We start from the raw sequence: 13,342 nt of genomic DNA, 5'->3' as shown, positions 1-13,342 counted from the left end.
ATTCTGAGCAGCGTGTGCTTCACCCCCCCCTTGGTGTCATTGGTCCTTTGGGGACACCCCCACCCCCCCCAAAAAAGAAATCCTTTGGGGACCTCCCCAGCCCTGTGCCCCCCCCCCCCCGTAGCTCTGTCCGTTCTGTGCTGTGCTGTAGTTTTGAGATGTTTGTAAATTAATTAAAACACACAAAAAAACAAAAGAAAAAAACCCAAACCCCCCCCCCCCAAAAAAAAAAAAAAAAGGCAGAAAATGACCCCAAAAAAAAAAAAAATATCTGTGCCCCCCCCTTGGAAAAAAAAAAAAAAAAAAAAAAAAAAAAGATTCTCTCCAGGAATTGGGGCTTGAAGATTTATTTGGGTTTGAGATTAAATTGGGGGGGGGTCACATGCACCCCCTCCAAGGTGGAGTGGGGGGGGAGACCCCTAAATCCCCCCCCCCCCAAGATGGGAGGAGAGGGGGAGACCCCCCCCAAAAGGGGAGCAGATGGGGAGGTGGGAGCCCCCCAAATCCCCCCCAACTGGGGGCAGATGGGGAGAGCCCCCCCCTCAAAATGGGTGTAGATGGGGGGGGTCCCCAAATCCCCCCCAGGATGGGAGGAGAGGGGGAAGAGGGGGAGACCCCCCCCCTAAAATAGGAGCAGATCGGGGGGGAGCCCCAAATCTCACCCAAGATGGGGGGGGGGGAATTAAATGGGGGGGGGAGGGATCCCCCAAATCCCCCCCAACTGGGGGCAGATGGGGAGAGCCCCCCCCTCAAAATGGGAGCAGATGGGGGGGGGGATCCCCAAATCTCCCTCAAAAGGGAGCAAATGGGGACCCCCCCCCCAAACCAAGATCAGATGTGGGGGTGTCTGTGTTCAGCCCCCCCCACCCCCCACTTCTGGGGGTGCTCAAGGACCTTCTGGGGGTGCTCAAGGTTGGGGGGGGCACAGGGGGGTGGGGGGTGGGCTTTTCTTTTTCATTTTTTCCTCGTGCTTGGACCCCCCCAGGCAGGGAGGGGGGGGCTGCACCCGGGGGTCCTTTTCCCACTGCTGGGGGGTCTTGGTGACGATGGACAAGGAGTGGAGGGGCCCCCCCAGTTCCTCCCCCAGCACCCCCTGGACCATCCGGTGCCTCTGGAGCAAGGGGACCCCCTGGAACCCCTCGCTCACCACCAGCACCCAGAAATGAGTTTCGGCTCCGGGGGGGCCCCCGTGGCGGGGGGAGTCGTCCCGAACCTGCAGGTGGGTGGGACGGAAAGCCCGGAGCAGTTTGGACCGAATGGACCGGGCCAAAGGACCCCCCCCCAGCCCCCCCCCCCGCTGCTGCTGCTGCTGCTGCTGCCATGGCCACCCGGCTGCTGGCCCCAAACTGGGGGGGCACCTGGGGAGAAGAGGGGAGAGGGTTAAAAAGGGGGGGGATGAAGGTGATTTAGGGGGGGTCTTGAAGGAGCAGGGTTTATTTTGGGGGGGGGGGTTTAGGGGGGTCCTGAAGGTGATTTATAGGGGGGGGGGAAGGGGGAGTCTTGAAGGAGCAGGGTTTATTTTGGGGGGGGGGATATGGGGGGTCCTGAAGGTGATTTATAGGGGGGGGATAAGGGGGGGTCTTGAAGGAGCAGGGTTTATTTAGGGGGGGGTCCTGAAGGTGATTTATGGGGGAAGGATTGGGGGGGGTCCTGAAGGTCATTTTTTGGGGGGAGGGGGGTTCTGGGGAGGGGTCTTGAAGGAGCAGGGTTTATTTTGGGGGGGGGACTTAGGACGGGGGTGTCCTGAAGGTCACTTGGGGGGGTCCTGAATGTGGTTTATGGGGGGGGGGTTCTGGGGAGGGGTCTTGAAGGAGCAGAGTCCATTCAGGGGGGTGGCAGAAGGGGGGTGGTGGGGGGGTGACTTTCGGGGTCTCCCTCCCCAGCCCCCCCCTCCCCAAAACCCCCCAAACCCCCCCAAAAACACCTCCCCCCCCCCCCCCGGCTCTCACCGCAGCTCCCTGCCCGTCCGCTCCGCGCAGAGGATGCTGGGAAATGGAGTCCTCCCGCCCCCCACGTGACCTCCCAGGACTACAATTCCCAGAGTGCTTTGCGCGGGGGGGGTGGTGTCACCTCCCGCCTGTCCCCTGGGTTGGGGACACCGGGGGGGGGGGGGGGGACACAGCCCGGCCCTGTCCCCAACCTCGGGGACATCGCCCTGGACCCTGTCCCCAGCTTGGGGACATCACCCTGACCCCCCCCTTGTCCCCATCCCTGTCCCCAGCTTGGGGACATCACCCTGACCCCCCCTTGTCCCCATCCCTGTCCCCAGCTTGGGGACATCACCCTGACCCCCCCTTGTCCCCATCCCTGTCCCCAGCTTGGGGACATCACCCTGACCCCCCCCTTGTCCCCATCCCTGTCCCCAGCTTGGGGACATCACCCGGAGCCTCCTGTCCCCATCTTTGTCCCCACACCTGTCTCCTCTCCCTGGGGACATGGCCCTGGCACCCCTGTCCCCATCCTCGGGGTCACCCCTTGGGTCCCCTGTCCTGTCCCCATCATTGTCCCCATCCTTGGGTGGGTCCCTCCTCAGGGTCCCATCTCCTGCATGGAGAAGGCCACGGGACTTGGGTGCCACCTCCAAGGGTTTAGGTGCCACCTCCAAGGATCTGGGTGCCACCTCCAAGGGTTTGGGTGCCACCTCCAAGGATCTGGGTGCCACCTCCAAGGAGCACTCGAGGGCTGCAGCTCCCTGGTTCATCCCCAACTTCTCTGCTCCCATCTTCTCCCAATCCTGAGCTCCTCCGGGAAGGAAGAAGGAAAACCTGGAAGAAGAGTTGCAGCTCCAGCCCTGCATCCCCATCCACCTTTTCCCCATCCACCTTTCCCCCATCCACCTTTCCCCATCCACCTTTTCCCCATCCCCCTTTTCCCCATCCCCCTTTTCCCCATCCACCTTTCCCCCATCCACCTTTCCCCCATCCCCCTTTTCCCCATCCACCTTTCCCCCATCCACCTTTTTCCATCCATTTTTCCCCATCCACCTTTTTCTCCCATCCCCTCCGGATCCTTTTCTCCCACCCCTGTTTGGTGCTGCTGGAAGAGGAACCCACCTTGACCTTCTCCATCCCACACCTTCTCCTTGGGTGTTTTTTCCCCTGGGGATTCCCCACCTCCCAGATGTCCATCCAGGAATGCTCAGCTCTCCCTCTTTCTCCTCTTTCCCTCCCCACCGGAATTTCGGGATCCAAAACACTCCCTGGGTTATTTTTAAAGCCCCCTCTCTCCTCTCCTCTCTTTTTCCCCGGGAAGTTCAGCTGTTGTCTTCTCCCTCCCCACCCAGCCCAGCTCTGATTCCCTCCTCACTCCTTTGCCCGCAGCCCAAAACCCAGGCTGAAAATCCAGGGATTTTGTGTCCAGAAGATCCAGGGACATTTGGTGGCCCCGTTCCGGGGGTTTCCTTGGGGTAAGTGGAGCACTGGGAGCTTCTGGAAGGGGCTGGAGGCTTCTCGGAGCCTTTTTGTCCCCACCCCAGTCCCGGGCCTGGGGACACCAGGGGTGACATTTGTCCCCTGCCCCGAATCTCCGGGGGTGATGGTGGCTGAGCCACCTTCAGGAGTGACACGGGGGGTGGCAGGAGGAGTTTGTTGGTGGCCATGGCTCCTTGGGGACCTCCTGGGAGGGATTTTTTGTCAGGAGTTTCCCCATCCCCATTCTGGGTGGGAAGCGGAGGGGTGACCCCCGTGGGGGTGACACCAGCTCCAGAGCTCCTGGAGAAGATGGAATCCCCAAAGCCCTCCCCAGATTTGGGGTCTTGGCCACGGGGACTCCCTGGGGTGGGGGTGTCCTGGTGGTTTTCCACGGATCTTCACCCCACGGGGGTTCAGGAGATGAGGGGGGTGAGGGGGTGACCCAAGGAGCTCCACGGGTGACGTTCTCCCCGTGCCACCAACCTGTCCCCTCCTCTCGGGGTGGATTTGGGGGGGGGTTTCCACCTTCTCCTGCAGTTCCTCTGCCCCCCACTCCCCTGTCCCGTGGGGTGGTTGTCCCCGGGTGCTTTGGAGCTTGGCTAAATTTAGGTGGCTCCGTTTCGAAACCCAACCCCTGCCCGGGGGGAGCAGAGGACAGAGCGGAGGCGGCCGGGACCGCGGTGCCACCGGTGGCTTCTGCTCCCCCGGGGCTGAGCTCTGCCCCCCAACCCCCCTTGGATCTGCTCCATGGAGGTGCCTGGGATGGAGCTTGGAATTTTCTTGGCTCTCATTCCATGGATTTGCCCGGCTGGCACTTGGGGGAGAGCTGGGTGACAAGGACCAGGACCTCAGGAAGGGGAGGACATCTCGGGGTCTTCCCGGCGCGGCTCCGGTGAAGGTCGGGCAGGTGAGTGGGGGCTGGAGCAACGCGAGGGACAAGGGGTTGGGGTGCTGGCATTGTCACCCCAGGGTGCCCCGAGGTCTGGTCCCGTGTGCTGGTGGCCCTGGAGAGAGGATTGAGGTGCCCAAACCCCCCCTTTTTCCTCACAGAGCCACCTGGGGCAGGTGGCATCACCGTGGGCTCCTGGAGCATCTCCCAGGTTGTGCCAGTGGTGCCACCACCCTTCTCCTCGTGCCACCAGGACAACCCAGAGCCACCCCTGCTGCCACCAGGACCCGGGCAGGGCCTCTCCTGCCTGCTACACATTAACCAGGTGTTTATCTGCTGAGGGACAGGTCCCTCCGTGTCACCACCTCCTGGGGACATCATGAGGGGGTGGGGGTGGGGTTGAGGTTCTGGGACCCCCAAGGAAAACGTTCAACCCAAGAAGGGGGGGACACCACGAAGTGCCAGGACAACCCCAGTGCCACCCCATGGGGTGTGGGTGCTGCTCAGGGGACAGTCACGTCACCCCGTGGGCCACCACCCCCTCAGGGGGGCCACCAGCTCCTCAGGGGGGCCACCAGCCCCTCGGGGGGGGGGCCACCAGTCCCTAAAGATGGGGTGGAAAGATGGATTTCATCTTCAGGAGCTCCAAAAGGACCTCGGCCAATCCACCAGCATCTCCTACGGGTTTTGGGTGGAGCAGGAGGTGCTGGGCTGGGGACCTGAGGACACTTCACACCCAGAATTTGGTTTTCCAGCTCCCTCCCTGCACCCATCAGCTCCTCACAACCCCCCTGGAGCTCGTGGGACCTCTCCAAGGGCAGCTGGAAGTTGGGTTGAGCCCCTCCTGAGCTGTCACAGGAGGTGACAGAGTTGGACCAGGGGTTGAAAGCTGTTGAAAACCCCCAAATCCTTGGGAATTTTGCTCCAAACCTTGGCAGCTCCTCTGCTTGGCTTCCAGGGAATCTGTTGCATGAGGTGGAGACGAGGCAGCGGGTGAGGAACCCCCCGGGCTCTGCATGGATGGGAATGGGGAAAGCTCCTGGCAGTGAGGGCCCAGGGCAGCTGCAGAACCTCAGCTTCTTCCTCAGAGCTCTCCTCCTCCTCCTCCTCCTCCTCCTCCTCTTCTGCAGGAATGGTAAGGATCCGTGGGATCACTGCACCCTCCTGGGCAGAAAAGACCTGGAAGATCATTGAGTCCAACCATAACCCAACTCCACCAACCCCAACCATAACCCAACTCCACCAACCCCAACCATAACCCAACTCCACTCTTGACCCAACTCCACCCTTAGCTCAACTCCACCCTTAACCCAACTCCCCCAGCCATAACCCAACTCCCCAAAGCAGGCACAACTCCTTCCCCAAACCATCTCCACTGCGAGACGGCGGTGGGAGGAGAAGGTTCCTCCCCTTCCTGCTCTCCTGGGATCTTCTGACCCTTATCCCACCTCTCCCAGTCTCCTCCCAGTGCAAGATCCTGCGTTGCAACTCGGAGTACGTGGCAGCCACCCTCAACCTCCGCGGCTCCCACCGCGACGCCGCCTTCTGCGACGCCCTCCGCTCCTACTCCCACTGCACCCGCAAGACGGCGCGGACGTGTCGGGGTGACCTGGCCTACCACTCTGCTGTCCACGGCATCGAGGACCTCATGATCCAAAACAACTGTTCCAAAGAAGGCCCCACCTCACCTCCACGCCCCCGGCCTCCCGCCCCCAACCACCAAGGCTTGGAGTCGCTTGAGATCTGCAACTACGAGAAGAGTTTCCTCTACAAGCACGGCCAACCCCCCAGCTACCAGCACTGTGCTGCTTTTGGGGACCCCCACATCAGGACGTTCCACCACGACTTCCACACCTGTCGGGTGGAGGGTTCTTGGCCTCTCCTGGACAATGATTTCTTGTTCGTGCAAGCCACCAGCTCGCCGGTGGCCAAAGGCTCCAACGCGACGGTCACCAGTAAGGTAAAGGATGATGGGAGGATGGGCTTCTCCACTGGGAGAACTGATTGGCCAAGGAAGTTGTGGTTGTCCTGGTCCTGGAAGTGTCCAAGGGGGCTTGGAGCAACCCGGTCTACTGGAGCTGGATGAGCTTTAAGGCCCCTTCCAAGCCAAACCATTCCATGAAAAAACTCGAGTGTAGGCTTTGGGCACTCCAAAAAGTGGTTGGGGAGGGTGGGAAGAGCTTCAGGAATTGGTGTCTGGAGGAGTAAGTGGGATGAAGGTCTTGGAGGGGACCGGAGAGGCTTCCACACGCTGCCTGGGGGTGGGTTATGGGGTGGTCCCTGGGTTAACCCAACTCTACCAACCCTCAAGCCAGCATGCAGCTCATCCAGGCTCGGCTCCAGCTGAGTTTTCAGTCCTTTAAATGGAGGAAGGGAGGGAAGAAACCCCCAGGGGTCTGCAGCAAGGTGGAAGGGGTGGTTTGGAGCTGCCACCTGCTGCGTCCTGTCAGGGGAGGGGACGAGGGGACACGGACACCGCTCTCCCCCCTCCCAGCAGCTCAGTCCAACCTCGCTCCCCTCTCTGCAGCTGACCATCATCTTCAAGAACATGAAGGAATGCATCGACCAGAAGGTTTACCAAGCAGAACTGGACAACCTCCCAGCAGCCTTTGAGGACGGGTCGGTGAACGGGGGGGAACGTCCCGGGGGGAGCAGTTTGGCCATCCTGGAGCTCAGCCCCGGGCGCCACGTGGAGATCCGGGCGGAATACATCGGCACCACCATCGCCGTGCGGCAGGCCGGCCGCCAGCTCTCCTTCTCCATCCGAGCTGCCGAGGAGGTGGCCAAGGCCTTCACGGAGGAGCAGGACCTCCAGCTCTGTGTCGGGGGGTGTCCCCAAAGCCAACGCATCTCCCGCAGCCAAGGGTGCGGCGGGCGCCTGGCGGCCGAGACGGCGCGGGCGCTCTGCAAGGAGATGTTGCCCGTGGAGGACGTTTACTTCCAGTCTTGTGTCTTCGACCTGGTGACCTCCGGGGATGCCAACTTCACCATGGCGGCCCACGGGGCTCTGGAAGATGCCAAGGTTTTCCTTCCCAACGTGGAGAAACTCCACATCTTCCAGGCTGGGGCGGGATGCCCACGCGTGGCCTCTTCCTTCCTCCTCCTCCTCCTCCTCCTCCTCACCTCTGCTCTTTGGGTTGGTTTGTAGGAGATCCAGAAAACAATGGGTTCATCTCCAGGTTTTCAGCAGTCCCCACGCACACACACACACACAAAAAAAGGTTTTTTGGTGGATCTGGGGCCTCTTGACCCGAAGCAACACAGGAATGAAGCCACCGAGGAGTCAGTTACCAGTGCTGTGAGCAAGGCCTGAGATTCTGGAGCCAGAAATCCACCATCTTGTCCCTTCCCCTCCTCTCTCTGGGTCGGGGCTGTGAATATTCCCAGCGTGGGGAGCTCTGGAGCCTCAGGGAGACGGTTGCTATTTTTCCTTTGTTGTCTTGGCACCTGTCTAGGACTCAATATAGCCCAGCAGGGACTTGGGCTCAGCGTTGAGTTTCAGGGAAGAAAAATACCCCCTCTGGCTTGGTCACCATCCCAACCTTGCTCAAACCCGACTCAGCTTCTGGATTTTCACTCACAAAAGAGAATTCATCACGAGGAGGAGGAGGAGGAGGAGTTGGCAAAAAGCCAGCGGGGCTGTAAGGTGTCAATGAACTCAGCCACAAAGCCAAAGGAGATGGCTGATGCATCCCAGGAGAGAGCAGGCAGAGTTCCAGGAGATAAGAAATATCTTCTGGAGGCAAAGTTTTCCTTTATTTTGTTGTTGTTTTAAGAAGTGAAAAGAGAAAACCTTTGCCATTCCCACCCCGTGGAGCTGCAAGAGCTTTGTGAAGCTTCATGGAGGCAAAGAATTCAGTGGGGAAAAGAGCATTGCAGCTCAGAGGACCCCTGGAACCCTGAGGGGAGGTTTTACAACACAACTTTTGAGGTCTCTGCACTTTCTTTGGTCAGTTTTGGGGTTTTTTTTCCCCCCTGGCCCCTCTGCAGAAGGCACCAAGAGGAAAGCCCAAAGCGTTTCCTCCTCCCGTGTTCCCTGCCCACTGCTCCTCCATCCCTGGAGGTTCTGCTATTAAAGCTCTCTATTTTTGAAGTCCTCATTTCCTCTCATCTGTCTCCTTCTTCCTTTGGTGGGCAGCAGCAGGTGAAGATAAGAATATCTTTCACCTTCCACCCACTTCTCCTTTTATTCCAGGGGCTATAGATAACCCCCAGGAAGCCACTGCTGAGATCCACCACCCTGCAGGAGACCACCAAGGTCCTCCAGGGGGATTAAACCCTCAAAAGCCCTGAAGAAGCTCCAGGGTTGATAGTCACAGAGTTCCCTAGGGAAAGGGGATTGAGGATGGTGAAGGTTGGAGGAGATCTCCAAGAGCATCAAGTCCATCCCCAGGGTGCCAACTAAACCACGTCTCCACGTTTTGGGAACCCACCTGGGCAGCTTGTCCCAGGGCTTGGCCACTCTGTCAGTGAAGAAATTGTCCCCAGAGTCCAACCTAAACCTCCCCTGGGGCTGGTTCCTCTTGTCCTCTCACTTCTTCCTTGGGAACCTTCCTCCACCTCACCCCAACCTCCTCTCAGGGAGCTGGAGGGCACGAGGAGGTCTCCCTGCTCTTCCCCAGTCCAAGCCAAAGTTGAGCAGTTCTCGGGTGGGAGGGGAAGAGCAGCTTGGTCACAGCACACAAACCTGCCAGGGCCAGGGTCACGGCCATGCTGAAGGGACAGACTTTATGAGGCAGAACGTAATGAGCCTTTAGGTTTGGGCCCACTCAACAGGAATTTGCCCTGAGGGGAGGGCAGAGGTCCCGCTGCAGAGCCGAGGATCCTGCCAGCTCCTGACCCTCACAGGTCCCTCCTGCTGGTTGCTGCAGGTCCTGGGGACTCAGATGTCACAGCCAAGGCCACTCTGCTCCTTCCAGATGCTTCAACCTCAACCACGGCCTGGCCAGGGTCCTGCAGGGTGGGGAGAACCCAACAACCTCAGTTGGGTTCGTGTTCTCCCGATGGTTCTGCGGCAGAGGAACCGCGACCTTCCCAAGAAGTCTCCAAGTAGGAAGAACAAAATAAATCCCCCCCCCCCAAAAAAAAACCAACCACCATCCCACCAAATCTCTCTCCCTGACAGACTGCAGCCTGGCCTCAAGAAGTGGAACACAGGCGGGGATCCAAGGCTCTGCTGATGTCACCAGGAGTGTTTCCATTGACGTCAGCCAGCCCTGAAGTTTCCAAGCGCGCGTCACCGGCTAAAAAAGAAAAGACCACGGGCAACACTGGGTGGCATGTTTCAACCTGGAGCCCAGTTTGGGCTGTTCTGAATCCAGGTGGCCAAGCTGGGCGGTTGGAGCAAGGGAATTCCCAGCCTGGATCAGCCCTGGGCTCCTCCTGCCCTGGTAGGTGGCTGTCAGCAGCAGCCACCGCCGGGGCGCACGGGATGGGGTCTGCTCCTCTCCTGGCTCGCTCTGTGTTGGCCCAGAAGATCCTTGAGGTTCTCCCAGCTTGGGGTTCAAGGCTTTCTAGGAGGTGGAGAAATTCCCAGGCCCGTGGGGCAGGAGGTGTGGTAGCCAAACCTGCATCTTTATCAGCACCTTCATCAGCCACAGCTTCCACAGGTCCTAAAACCAGCCCGACCATCAGTTGGCCAGGGGCCAGCGAGGACACAGAGCTCTGGAAGGTCTTCAGAATGGCTGAAAAGCCACCCAAAAGTGTCTGAACATCCCAAGATGTTGAGGCCGAGGCCCTTAAAAGTTCAGGGTTGGGTTGGGCTTCCTCCCCCTGGCACCTCAGGCAGCGGCACCGCCCTGGGAAGAGTGGTTGGAAGGGACCCACCTGGGTGTGGGATGTTCCTTTGTGTTCCTCCTCATCTGGCATGACAAATGATCATAAATCACAGGGGGGGGAAAAAGGGGAAAGAAAAAAGAAAGAAGCTGGCAGAAGACAGCAAGGTGGAGGTCCCACCTCTCCTGATCCCCGTGGAGAGGCTCTCAGCCTTTTCCAGCCATTCCTCATTTTATTTTATTTATTTTTTTTGTCAATACTCAAAGTTTTGCCCATTTTCTCCTTCCCAAAGCCCGGGGCAGAGTGCTCAGAAGCTGGCAGGGGGACAACCCGCCGTTCCTGCCGAGGCCTCTAGATGTCCACACAACCCAGAAGATGAGAGGAGTTCGGTGGAAGCCGCAGCTCCAGAGCCCGGGGGTGCTGCTGAGCCCACCCTCACCGGGAAGTTTCCCCCTCTCCTGGGTTTCCGAGCAGGGGGAAGGGGATGGAGGGGTCTGCACCCCACATTTAACCACCCCCCTCTGCTCTGATGTTTGGGGTGAGGAACCCCTTGGCCCCAGGCACCCTCAGAAGAGCTTGGGCTGATTAAAATGAAGACTTTTCCTGATTTTTTTTTTTTGCTCTCTCCTACACCTCCGACTGGCTGGAGCAGGGCTGGGAGCTCAGGAAATCCTTTGCTTTCTGCTATTTCTGCTCCTCCTCCAACCCCAAGGGGCTCCGAAGGGCTTGAGGGGTGGGTTGAGCAAAAGAGCTGAGCTGGATTTCTTCTTCCAAAAGAACCTAAAGAGCCAAAAGTGGTGGGATCAGGAGGGAGCAGCCTCCTGGGAGAGGTCACACTCACCCAGTTGGAGGAAGAGCTGATGCAGCTGAACCTTCCTGCCCGGAGCAGATGACACACACGGGACTTCCCAGCCCTTGAGTTCCATTTCCTCCTTGTTTGCAAGGCCAAGCCAGAGGCTCTTGGCTCTGATCTCTGGTTTTTCTTCCCTTCTGTTCTCCTAAAAACCAGAATCTGGCCAGAAAAGAAGGGAAGAAATCCCACCGGGGCGATGAAGCCAAGCTGGAAACTTGGGGTTCTGGGGTGGTGGGAAGTTCTCAGCTCCCAGCCCTGAGAGGACTTCTCTCTGTCCTGTGGGGATGGGGGAAAGGAGACCACAAAGCTTGCAGAGCCCAACAAACCCCAGGCAGCTGTGACACAAACCATAAAAGTAGCAAAAAAATTAAAAAACCACCAAAATTCATCTGGTCTCAGAGCTTTCCAAGCTGCAGATCTCTGGCTACACCTCTGCACTCCAGTGTCTGAGCCCCCTGCACCCCAAGCCTTGCAAAGCTCACCCCATAATGTTGTTTTTTTAAAAAAAAATAATACAAAAAACATCAGAAGAAAGCAACTGGAAAGCAGCCTCTGCCCTTTGCTTGGTTCTCAAATCTCAGGTGTGGAATCCCTGCCAAACGTCAGCGGGGAGGAAGCCTGGGACAAGGTTTGGCTTTCCAGGAGCCACCTGAATCCCACAGTCCCACGGTTTTCCAGCCTGCTGCAATCAGCCTGGGATCTGGTTTGGGGGGATTTTGGGTTCTGTTTTTTTTGGTTTTATTTTGTTTGAAATGTTCCTTGTACAGAAACAACCTCACCAAAGGAAATGCCTTTTCCGTCCTGGCTCCCGCTCTCCTCCCCACAACCAGCACACTCTGTCCCTTCTTCTCCAGAGCTGTTGGGACTTTTCCTCCTCATTTTCCACTCCCCCCTCCTTGTTTTCCACCTCGGATGGGTTGGGAAGGACCATATGTGGGGATAGAAACCACGGGAGAAGAGCACTGAGGAGTTTTAGGGGTGGTGGCAGCCGGGGAAGAGAGCAGGAGAGGAGCGCGGCTCCTCCAGGCAACGCTGAGCACCAGGAACAACAACAAAAATACACAAAAAAACCCCAAATCACCTTAAAAAGTGGTTTTATAAGCACCAGGGGGGGGTTTATTCCAAGCAGGATTCAGAGGGATAGGAAAAGAACATTTCCAGCATGGTAAAAGTGTCGAATTGTTGGTTTGTGCCTTACCCAACTCTTTCTCCTCTCCATGAGTCACCCCAGGGCTCGGATTCTTTGCTCAGCCAAACCCTGATTCCAGGGGGTCAACGCCTTCAAATCACCCAGAAGAGCAAGGGAGGCCCCAGGAGCTGATCCTGACCCAGAAATCCAAAGGGTTCCTCACATATTTATTCTTTTTTCGGACAGATTTGTGTTTTTTGGTTGTTTTTTTTTTTTGAAGCAGCCAAAACCCCAAAGCTTTCCCCCAAAATCCCCACCCACCCTCTCTCTTTTTGAATCCCCGGGTGCTGCTTGTGTGGGAAACCTGGAGAGCCAAAGGAAAGCTCCAAGGAAATCAGAGCTGCTCCTGCTCCTCGGGAAGCACCGGGAAGGAGGCATTTCCAGTGGGAGAAGGGTTAGGAGAGCAAAGGGCAGGAGCTGGGAAATCTGGAGGGGGTTGGAGTGGTGGAACGTGCCCGGGATCGGATCTTTGGCAACTTCTTTCTTTGTTTTTGGCTCGGGCCCCGTGGTCCTTTGACCCAGCTGGAATGTGTTTGACTGTCGGACAAGCAGGGGCTGGGGAGCCTCTTCCTTAGAAAGACACCGAGAGAAACCGGAGAGCGTAAACACGCCTGGAAGCCAGGGCACCCAAACTGGGAAGGGAGGAAGCTCCAGGCCTTTGGCCAAATTAGAACAAATCCACGATTCTTGGTTAATCCATGAGGGTTTTTTATTTATTTTCTTCTTTTTTTCTTTGGTTAATTCTCAGGGAGACAATAGGCTGAGCTTGTCGGGACCGGAGGCAGCAGGAAAAAGGTGCAGTTCCTCCATTACGTACTTCATTGTGAAACAATTCTCCCCCTAAAAAAGCAAGTTTATTATATATATATATATATATACATTTATTATTTATTATTTCTTTTTTGTCCTGGCAGGCCAATAGTTTATACCCCACCACAGTTTATACTCCCAGGTGTGAATTAAGTCCGGGGGGGAAAGGGGTGGATGGCAGGGAATGAAAAGCAGGGTGTGTGCCAGAACCACAGGGATAAACAAGCTCCACAGGACACAAAGACAACTCCTAATAACTAAATAATAGAAAAAAAACACATCCTTTTTCCTCATTTGGGGCGGAAAGGTCTCGCTAACCCCTCCTTCCCCAGTCCCCCTTGGCTGGGTGGCTCCAAGGACATTGTTCTCCCCGTTTCCTCTCTCCCCCCCCTTCTTTTCCTGAGCTGTAAATGATG

At 57.6% G+C, this 13,342-nt stretch overlaps 2 protein-coding genes across 2 annotated transcripts; one reads left to right on the top strand and one right to left on the bottom strand.

The window, feature by feature from the left end:
- Nucleotides 1-331: 331 nt before the first annotated feature.
- BOLA1 (bolA family member 1) lies at nt 332-2,400 on the bottom strand. Its single transcript, XM_030464973.1, has 3 exons — nt 2,381-2,400; nt 1,950-2,162; nt 332-1,358 (listed from the first exon to the last, which is right to left on the bottom strand). Exons 1-3 carry the CDS (start codon nt 2,398-2,400, stop codon nt 908-910), a joined length of 684 nt encoding a protein of 227 aa, XP_030320833.1. The 3' UTR covers nt 332-907.
- Nucleotides 2,401-5,298: 2,898 nt separating this feature from the next.
- On the top strand, nt 5,299-8,399 carry HJV (hemojuvelin BMP co-receptor). Its single transcript, XM_008504629.2, has 3 exons — nt 5,299-5,434; nt 5,757-6,259; nt 6,827-8,399. The coding sequence occupies exons 1-3, from the start codon at nt 5,320-5,322 to the stop codon at nt 7,445-7,447; spliced, it is 1,239 nt and encodes a 412-aa protein (XP_008502851.2). The 5' UTR covers nt 5,299-5,319; the 3' UTR covers nt 7,448-8,399.
- The last annotated feature ends 4,943 nt before the right edge of the window (nt 8,400-13,342 follow it).

This window comes from Calypte anna, chromosome 25 (genome assembly GCF_003957555.1).
Source record: "Calypte anna isolate BGI_N300 chromosome 25, bCalAnn1_v1.p, whole genome shotgun sequence".
NCBI lineage: Eukaryota > Metazoa > Chordata > Aves > Apodiformes > Trochilidae > Calypte > Calypte anna.
Note: the sequence above shows the minus strand (reverse complement) of the source record. Positions and strands in the feature narration are given on the sequence as shown.

Coding starts and splice junctions, on each gene's coding strand:
- BOLA1 (XM_030464973.1), bottom strand. CDS start 2,400: ATGGGGACAGGAGGCTCCGG. Junction 2,163..2,380: donor ATGGGGACAGGAGGCTCCGG/GTGATGTCCCCA, acceptor AGCTGGGGACAG/GGTCCAGGGCGATGTCCCCG. Junction 1,359..1,949: donor CGGACGGGCAGGGAGCTGCG/GTGAGAGCCGGG, acceptor TCTTCTCCCCAG/GTGCCCCCCCAGTTTGGGGC.
- HJV (XM_008504629.2), top strand. CDS start 5,320: ATGGGAATGGGGAAAGCTCCTGGCAGTGAGGGCCCAGGGCAGCTGCAG. Junction 5,435..5,756: donor CCTCCTCTTCTGCAGGAATG/GTAAGGATCCGT, acceptor CACCTCTCCCAG/TCTCCTCCCAGTGCAAGATC. Junction 6,260..6,826: donor ACGCGACGGTCACCAGTAAG/GTAAAGGATGAT, acceptor CCCTCTCTGCAG/CTGACCATCATCTTCAAGAA.